Below are 10,033 nucleotides of genomic sequence, written 5' to 3'. Positions count from 1 at the left end.
TAAAATAAGAGACCAAATCAGCAAGTATCTGAAACTGGACTACCTAACATGTTCCTAGTGATGTCCCCTTATTATTATAACTATACCTCCTTTGTCAAAAATGTTATGAAAAATTGTAATGCAATCCATCCAAGTGATATCTCAGATATGTTATAGTTGCTAATGTTTAAGTGCACTGTCTTTTTATTAAAATATCTTTAATCAGAGAGGGTCAGTTAAATCAAACACCGAGAATAAATTCTGACCACTCTACAGAGGTCACAAGCATCTTAATAAACACAATATGTTCACTATAAACCAAGAGTAAAAACGCATGTCATTCACTTCATACAAAATAGTACACATTTCTTTGAACAAAATGAGTAAAGAGATCTTATGCATTTCTTAGCTGTTTCATTTCTTTTGAACTTTTAGGGTTCAGTTCAACAAGTCCCATTCACAGATTTAATTTATAACTCTCATCTGTGTTTTTTTTAAATAGAAGCTAGGGACCCTGATCCATGCAGGAAAACTGACAAACTAAAAACCTCAAAGGTTGCTCAGATAAGCATACATTCCCAAGTCAATACTAAAATCTTGCTTATGTCAATATTTACTGATTTCAAATATATGAATATTTTCTCTCTAGAAACTTAGACAGTTCTCAAATAAGTATCATCCACATGAGTAAACTGAAGACTCTGAGCTCTGTAAGTCGGGCTGACTTCAAAAAAGGCTGTGTTGAAGAAGACGTCTCCCTGTCGAGGAGAAAGAGAAGAACAAAAAGTCATTAAAACGAGCTCTGTTAGGATAGATTTTAAAACTGATCAAAAAGTGATTTCAGCATTTGATCAAACATTTTCCATCAGTGTTGGAGCAGGTTTCAGAAAAACCTGCTATTGTTTAAACTAGGGTAGGGAGCTCCCAGCTCAGGTTAATGGTTATACAGCGATAAGAGATTTTTACAGCCACGTAGTTACAGGAAGTTCTTTCAGTTCCGCTTTTAAACCACATCTGACTAACAGGGAACAAAGCCCTACACTACCACAGAGGACACATAACCCTGATCATGGATCAGTGGGTAGGATGGTGAACCTGCTTTGTAATAATTTAAACAAGGCGAGAATGCAGTCATTATGCTTAAGATTTAAAGCTAAGTTATGTGGTTGATGCTTAGCAGTTCTTATTTACATTTGTTAAGGCTAAAAATCTGGTTTTAACTGGAGTGAAATCTCACATTTATCCAAAAAAAACAGCAACACACCAGAAAGCAGAACTTTCCAGTCTATAAACCCTTAATCTAATTTCACATTTTCTTTCAGTACTGACTTGACTTACTAGACTCATAAAAGGTATTAAGTTAAGTGCTGCTCATGGGTACATCTGTAATTAAAATATATATATTTGGTATCGTTTTCACATCACCAGCATCTATTAGTGCTATACTAAATGATACTCATGTATCTTTAAGAAAACAATCAAACTCATAATAAATAATAAATTTAACAATCAAATTATCAGTCTGGCATGACTTCTATTATCTATGATCTATTATTAAGCATTTAAACAGACCAGGAGTTGAATCTATTTCCTAGCACTGCAATGTACAGTACAGACTAAAAGTTTGGACACACCTTCTCATTCAAAGAGTTTTCTTTATTTTCATGAATATGAATATTGTAGCTTCACACTGAAGGCATCAGAACTATGAATTAACACATGTGGAATTATATACTGAACAAAAAAGTGTGAAACAACTGAAAATATGTCTTATATTCTAGGTTCTTCAAAGTAGCCATCTTTTGCTCACCTGTGAAGTGAAAACCATTTCAGGTGACTACCTCTTGAAGCTCATCAACAGAATACCAAGAGTGTGTGGAGCAGTAATCAAAGCAAACCACCACCACCGACATCACCCTTACAGTCAACTGTGATGTGGATGCACAGTTCTGAAACTACGTCCAATTAAATAAAAAATTCAACCAACAGCAATTTAAGTTCTGAAGCAAATGTATTTTTTTGCATTCTGGATTTATAATAAATTATAATATTAAACACATAACTACTTTATAGTGAAGCTACTCAATTAAGTATAAGTATAAGTCTGTTGTGGAAAGTGTGATCTCTTCTACCATCATCTGCTGGGGAAGCAGCATCAGAACCAGGAACTTGAAAAAGTTCAACAAGCTGATAAAGAAGACTGGTTCTGTTCTGGGGACTCCTTTGGAACCTCTGGAGATCATTGTGGAAAGAAGGATTCTTCATAAAATGAAGAACATTATGGAGAACCCTGAACATCCTCTTCATCAGACTGTCCTACAACAACAGAGTGTCTTCAGTCAGAGGCTTCTTCAGATCTGCTGTAAGACGGAGCACTACAGGAGATCCTTCCTGCCCACAGCCATCAGCATGTACAACGTTTCTTTGAGGAAACCTTCATAATATGAGCTACAACAACATTTAATTTCCCTTTGGGATTAATAAAGTATTTTTGAATTGAATTTGAATGACATGTTTCATCAAAGAAAGCACTCATTGCAGGCTACTGTTTAGGTTTAAAATAAATATGGTACATCTGACTTTGGTAAATTATCTATCTATCTATCTATCTATCTATCTATCTATCTATCTATCTATCTATCTGTCTGTCTGTCTGTCTGTCTGTCTGTCTGTCTGTCTGTCTGTCTGTCTATATATATAATTTTTTTTATATATGCTTTATATGACACTAATATATAAAAATGAGAATAAAAGCTGTTTAAAAAACCTCCCAAACACAAACCCACTAAACCAACAGCTGACACAGTAATATCCTACATCACAGATACAAGCCGAACAGAGACACAGGGCAGTGTCCAGAGAAGAGATACTCGAACAGCAGCCTATCAACACGCTACGTTTTGTTACAGAGAGTAGTACGTTTAAGCTTAAATTATATACTGTACTAATGGGAAAGAGAACTTTGATCAATGATCAGTATTAAACCAACTTGATAATGAAAATAAGCAGCAGAAAGAATCAGAGAGATCAGAAAGAAAGCCGTTTAACAGCTGAGCAAATCACTTGGAACCAAATTACTCAGCCTTTGATGATGGCAGTGATAATAAGGTCCATCATCCTTTTATCAGTTTATCAGCAAAACCACAGCATCTATTAAACCTGAGCAGTTTGGATCTGGATCACTGGAAATTTCTCTTTTAGAATGATTAGGTGCTAAAAGTCTTGTTTGTTTAACTTCACCTTCTGATCTCCTTTCCTTTATGAACAAGTCATCTGTCTATTAATCCAACATCAGTGAGTGATATGAAAAACTCCAGAACTCTTCAAGGTCTCCTTAATTTTCTAACAATATTGCTATACTCCCCCACCTCACCTAGTAAACGATCTGACCAGTCCAAAATTTTGCAGCATGGGCGAGAGAGGGGCCAATCTGATGTGTTCAGGGTCAGTAAGAGAAACTGAGCTTCCAGCGAATTAGATGCAGACGAGCAGTGGTTGCTATAGATATTTATTCTCCAGTACTCATAATATTGTTTTAGACATTGTTCCAGGCACGTCCCACCGGGAGGAGGCCCAGGGGACGGCCCAGGACACGCTGGAGGGACTATGTCTCTCGGCTGGCCTGGGAACGCCTTGGGCTCCCCCTGGAGGAACTGGAGGAGGTGTCTGGAGAGAGGGACGTCTGGGCGTCTCTGCTGAGTCTGCTGCCCCCGCGACCTGGTCCTGGATAAGCGGAAGACGACGAACGAACGAACGAACATTGTTCATGGCACAAAGGCAATACATCAAATATAATTGTTATATTAACTAATTTAACTCTTATTCCTGTTTCTGTCAGTTGACCCATCCTAAAAGAAACCAAACCCACTGTGAGTGACCTCCTGCAGGTAAATATTGTTTCCCTTACAATCAGCTATGAGTAGAACATATCAAATCACTTTCAATTTTTTGGTTGTCAAAGTGAGCTTGAAATGTCACCCAGTGGAGATGCTTGAAAGATGGTTGGTAGGTAATGTCCTGTGGTAGAAGGCACCATTTCATATTAAATAAAATGTGGGAACAAAGTGTGTCCTCCTGCTGTTAGACATTATTTTTTCAAGTCACATAATCTTATTTCCTTATTGTAGACAATGGGTAGTATAGGAAATCACTTACAACACAGCAAATACACACCTGGTCTGTTCGAAACATTGCACAGCAATCCCAAAGGTCCCCCAAGTGCATGTTACACCCATATAACAAATATTCATCAGCGCAATAAAGCGGCTGTTAGATCTTGAACTTTGAGCTGATCTGTGTGATCTAGGCCTCACCTGTCCACCTGTTATGTGGGTGAAGTCTCCATAGCTGTGTGTGGCATCTCTACTTCGCAGCCCGCCACGGGGGAAACTGCAGTTTGCGGAGTGATTTCCTGCGGGGCCACCGTCTCCATGGCAACGTCCACCTGTCCAGTCTGCGGGGAGCCCCGTGTCGCGGCAGTTGACCTCTGCGCGCGGCTTGCGCGGCTGCTGAAGGGTCCTCCGTCGTTTCTGCGGAAAGAGCTCCTGATTCCGTTGGATACGCGGTTTGAGAGACGCCTCACCGCCCCGCCGATGCCGCCCCCAGAGCCCTTCTTCTTCAGCAGACCGACGTCATCCTCCAGCTCCACCGGGGGCACCTCGATGTTCCCAGAGTACCAAAACACCCACCAGATGAGGCTGAGGAAGATAACGATGGCGCCTGCGTAGATAAGCAAGTCATAGAAAAACACGTTGACAAACACCCCGATGAGAAGCACGGTCAGGCCCACAATGTCAAAGGCTACAGCCAGCCAGAAACTGCACACACAGCGGCCCAGACCCCGATATTCTGCCTCCATGTTCAGGCGCCCGCACCATTAATGTCTGAGCGGCTGTAAGGTGAGCCAGGTGAGACAATCTGTCCTGCTCAGGGCAGGCACACCTTACAGGAGGGGCGTAATGCTCACAGGAGGAGGGGCTGATGAGGCACCTGTCCGGTAACGTACTGTACCCGGCTGTTTGCACGGACCAATGGGCCTGTTACCCACTCCGCAACCACATATAGTGCTGTGGGTTAGGGTATGTAAACTTTTTCACATTTTGCCAAAAACTTCAATGTATTTTAGGATTTGATGTGATAGACCAACACCAAGAACTGCGCAATCAGAACTAGAACTAGATGGATAAGCCTGTATTGTTTTCTATATTTCTTTACAAATCAAAATCCTAAACGCCTGTGGTGCATATGTGCAGTAGAGAAAATAAGTATTTGACCCACTCTCAATATAGCAAACTTTCCCACTTAAAAAAAAAATAGGTCTAATTTGTATCATAAGTCCACTTCAACTGTAAGAGACAAAATCTAACAAAAAATCCAGAACATTGCATTGTATAATATTTAAATTGTTAATTAGCATTTTATTGCATGAGATACTCATTTGATACTTCAGAAAAACAAAGCTTAATATTTGGTACAGAAACCTTTGTTCATAATTCCAGATATCAGACGTTTCCTGTAGTTCTTGACGAGGTTTCCACACCCTGCAGGAGGGATTTTGGACCACTCCATACAGATCTTCCCCAGATCCTTCAGGTTTTGGGGCTTTCACTGGGCAAAACAAACTTTCAGCTCCCTCCAACCAGTTTGTAGTAGGTTCAGGTCTGGAGAGTGGCATTGCCAGTCCAAGACCTTGAGATGCTTTTTTTCCATTCCTTAGCTGCCCTGGCTGTGTGCTCTGGGTTGTTCAATGCTCTTACTGACGAAAAGAGGTTGCTGCCCAGAATCTCACTGTACACGGTGCCATCCATCTTCCCTTCAATACAATCCGGTTGTCCTGCCCACTTTGCAGAAAAGCATCACCAAAGAATGTTTCACCCCCATGCTTCCCAGTTGGGATTGGGATGTTGTTCTTGGGATTGTAGGATTCTTCCTCCTACTCCAAAGACAGTGAGTGGCATTTAGACCAAAAAGCTGTTTTTGTCTCATCAGACCAAATGACCTTCTCCCATGCCTCCTTTGGACCATCCAGATGATCATGGGCAAACTTGAGACGGGCCTGGACACGTGCTGGCTTGGGTAGGGCGACCTTGGTGCACTTCAGGACTTTAATCCATGGTGACGTAGTGTGTTACCAATGGTAACCTTTGCAACTGTGACCCCAGTTCTCTTCAGGTCATTGACCAGGTAATTGACCCATGTAATTCTGGGCTGATCCTTTACCTTTCTTGTGATCACTGATACATGAAGAGGTGAGATCTCACATGGAGACCCAGTCCGAGGGAGACTGACAGTCAATCTGTGTTTCTTCCATTTTCAAATGATTACACCAACAGTTGTTGCCTTGTCACCAAGCTGCTTGCCTATTGTCCTGTAGACCATCCCTATGGAAGCAAATCGTTACCATATTTCAAATGAAAAAGCATTTCCAGAAATGCTTTTTCATTTTAAGAATGTGTCTGCATTATTTGACCCATAAATAAAATTAGTAATCAATCATCCTATTTGCATTTTCTTCTTCATGACTTCACATTTTATTCCATAATCAAAAAGAAAACAAAGCAGACATTGCTTTTTCGTTTTCGTGGTCTGCCTGCAAAGTACTGCCCAGAACTCAAAAACAAAAAAGCATTCCGAGCGGCGGGCGCAGCAGAGTGACGTCAGCAGCCGCTCTTCCTCAGCTCCCTGCTGACCGAGCTACCCGGCTTGCTCGGTAGGGGGCGCTGTGCACGTCTGCATTGACTGTGGCAGTTCCGCCACAACCTGCCACCGAAGCTGCCACCGGAACTGCCAAAGCCTGCCGCAGGGTGGCACGGGATTCCGCGAGGATGCCAGAAGGTGCCAGACCGGCCGTAAAAGTTTGCCAATGCGGTTGTTGCTGTTTTTGTGGAAGCTGATGCTGATTATCGGCAAATAGGATGTCATTATTGTTATAACCTGTTACCTTTAAATAATGATTTCATTATTGATTATTATTTAACAAACAGCTTTAGACCCATAACATAAGGTGATTGTATTTACTTGACATGGAAAATAAATAGCACTATGTGTATGTGTGACGTGTTGAAAGGATGACGAAGATTTATTGCACAAACAGCTGGTTTATTATAGATCACGAGCGGCTATTCTGAATTATCACTCACAGAAATGTATAAATAAATGCTTAAAAACACGCTGGATGTCCCGGGCCATAAGGCTGCTATGAGGATGCCACAGCCTGCCACCAGAACTACCAGTTCTTCCTGCCACCGGAACTACCAGTTCTTCCTGCCACCGGAACTACCAGTTCTTCCTGCCACCAGAACTACCAGTTCTTCCTGCCACCGGAACTACCAGTTCTTCCTGCCACCGGAACTACCAGTTCTTCCTGCCACCGGAACTACCAGTTCTTCCTGCCACCGGAACTACCAGTTCTTCCTGCCACCGGAACTACCAGTTCTTCCTGCCACCGGAACTACCAGTTCTTCCTGCCACCGGAACTACCAGTTCTTCCTGCCACCAGAACTACCAGTTCTTCCTGCCACCAGAACTACCAGTTCTTCCTGCCACCGGAACTACCAGTTCTTCCTGCCACCAGAACTACCAGTTCTTCCTGCCACCAGAACTACCAGTTCTTCCTGCCACCGGAACTACCAGTTCTTCCTGCCACCGGAACTACCAGTTCTTCCTGCCACCGGAACTACCAGTTCTTCCTGCCACCAGAACTACCAGTTCTTCCTGCCACCAGAACTACCAGTTCTTCCTGCCACCGGAACTACCAGTTCTTCCTGCCACCGGAACTACCAGTTCTTCCTGCCACCGGAACTACCAGTTCTTCCTGCCACCAGAACTACCAGTTCTTCCTGCCACCGGAACTACCAGTTCTTCCTGCCACCAGAACTACCAGTTCTTCCTGCCACCAGAACTACCAGTTCTTCCTGCCACTGCCACAAATTGAGCTCGTCCCTGCTGCAATTCAATCAATTTCTCAGCACGTTTGCAATGTCATGCAATGCAGACGTGCACAGCGCCCCCTACCGGACAAGATGGGTAGCTCGGTCAGCAGGGAGATGAGGAAGAGCGGCTGATGACGTCACTCTGCTGCGCCCGCAGCTCGGAATGATTTTTCGTTTTTGAGTTCTGGGCAGTACTTTGCGGGCAGACCACGAAAACAAAAAAGCAATGTCTGCTTTGTTTTCTTTTTGATTATGGAATAAAATGTGCAGTCATGAAGAAGAAAATGCAAATGCAAATAGGATGATTGATTACTAATTTTATTTATGAGTCAAACAATGCAGCCACATTCTTAAAATGAAAAAGCATTTCTGAAAATGCTTTTTCATTTGAAATATGGTAACGATTTGCTTCCATACATCCCAGCCTTGTGCAGCTCTACAATTCTGTCCCTGATGTCCTTAGAGAGTTCTTTGGTCTTCCAACGAGTGTGTAGAGAGGTGTTTTTTAGACAGGTAATGAGTTTCAAACAGGTGCAATTAATACAGGTAAGAAGTGGAGTATAGGAAGGCTTCTTAACAGGTCTGAGGGAGCCAGAATCCTTGCTGGTTGATAGGTGATAAAATACTTATTCATGCAATAAAAGACAAATTAATTATTGAAATTTCATCTAATCTGATTTGAGGATTTTTTTCTCAGATTCTGCCTCTTACAGTTCAAGTGTACCTATGATGAAAATTGCAGACCATTAAATCTGTGTTGCAGGCTCCCTGAATACACCCAAATCAAAATCAGAGGCTATATGTCAAAATATACTTCTTAGCAATACACGTCATTTACTGATTTATGTACTTATATTTAGTCTGCTGGAAAGTTTAAAGAGAAAAATGTAACTTCACCAATTTCAATAGGTGTTGTTTAGCTTCAGTAGTTTTCCACCAAGGCCACGTAACGTGAACAACTTCCTGACGATGGGCTTTGGCCCATTGTTTAAATTCAGGTTTTTGAACCAAACCTCCTTGAATATGAACTTTCCTACATTAAAGGCGCTAATGGTGAATAGTGTAACTAGAACTACACCATGAGTTAGCTTCAGGAGCAGAATTTACTCACAGGTTTGCAAGAAATGAAGAATGTCAGGAGATAAATTTGTATATTTGTCACAACAGAACGAACACCTGAATAAAAACCACAAAATAAAAATGCTGCCCAAAGATTTGTCAAAATCAGAATGAACAAAGAAATGTAAGAAATAATTAAATGTGAAGAGACACTGTGAAAAATGGCTTTTAAGAATTTGACTTTTTTGGACCTTACGTATACGATACCGATCTATTGATTTAGGATGACAAATACTACAATAGCTGCCCTAGTTAGTCTGCTCTTACTAAAACATTGAGCTTAACAATAAATTTGCATTCTGTGTCCACTGCATCGACGGGAACCCTTCAGATATTCACACGTTTACCTGGAAATTAAGGCAAAAATATCTACAACTAGGTTTTAATGCTGCTAGAGCAGAAAGGCAGTTGAAGATCAGACGACGAGACGAAGATGCTGCAGATTAGAGGGATGGAACCATTTCCTGAGCAGGACAGAGACCATCAGCTGGTTTACATCGTCGGTACCAAAGCATTAAGGAACTCTTCAAGAACAGCTCATATTTCTTACTCCCCTGAATCATCCACTGTTTCCTGTAATGGTGGCGTTTCCAGTGGGCTCCTGATCATAATCTCTCTAACCAGCCCAGGTAATGACATCATGACTCATCATTGGACATCTTTTTAAATAGAAGTTCTGTAGAAAGCATCCCTTCGGACTTAAAAGCAGTACGTTTCTGTGTCTTTAAAGCTTCAGGGACTACAGTGCTGAACAGTTTCTACAGATAGTCGATTCTACAGCTGCACCATCAGGAAAATAGCTTTCTAGATGTCAGCTCAACAGAGGAAACCTTGAACCATTTCACACAGATTTAACCTCAGTTTTCTACAAGGTATCTCTGGTTGACAATATGCAGTTAGACATTAAAACATGAAAAACATCTTAACATTTTTATTTTCCTATTATACAATATTTTAATTGTAAGGACACCTCCTTAAGTTCCTGTTTACCCTTTAGACAAATC

General features: G+C 41.5%; 1 protein-coding gene and 1 long non-coding RNA gene across 3 annotated transcripts; one reads left to right on the top strand and one right to left on the bottom strand.

The window, feature by feature from the left end:
* Window positions 1-160: 160 nt before the first annotated feature.
* On the bottom strand, window positions 161-4,970 carry LOC124862449 (transmembrane protein 238-like). Of its 2 annotated transcripts, none has more exons than XM_047356361.1 (2): window positions 4,293-4,970; window positions 161-737 (listed from the first exon to the last, which is right to left on the bottom strand). In XM_047356361.1, the coding sequence occupies exon 1, from the start codon at window positions 4,835-4,837 to the stop codon at window positions 4,304-4,306; it is 534 nt and encodes a 177-aa protein (XP_047212317.1). In that variant the 5' UTR covers window positions 4,838-4,970; the 3' UTR covers window positions 161-737; window positions 4,293-4,303. The 2 variants fall into 2 exon arrangements, with proteins under 2 accessions (XP_047212317.1, XP_047212318.1); XM_047356362.1 differs by lacking the exon at window positions 161-737 and adding an exon at window positions 3,644-3,702.
* Window positions 4,943-9,880, top strand: LOC124862450. The gene is made up of 3 exons (XR_007036923.1): window positions 4,943-5,057; window positions 9,409-9,658; window positions 9,760-9,880. It is a non-coding gene; the product is annotated as an uncharacterized LOC124862450 (long non-coding RNA).
* The last annotated feature ends 153 nt before the right edge of the window (window positions 9,881-10,033 follow it).

The sequence above is a fragment of the Girardinichthys multiradiatus genome, chromosome X (assembly GCF_021462225.1).
Source record: "Girardinichthys multiradiatus isolate DD_20200921_A chromosome X, DD_fGirMul_XY1, whole genome shotgun sequence".
In the NCBI taxonomy this organism is placed as follows: Eukaryota; Metazoa; Chordata; class Actinopteri; order Cyprinodontiformes; family Goodeidae; genus Girardinichthys; species Girardinichthys multiradiatus.
This window is presented reverse-complemented; position numbering and strand designations above follow the sequence as displayed.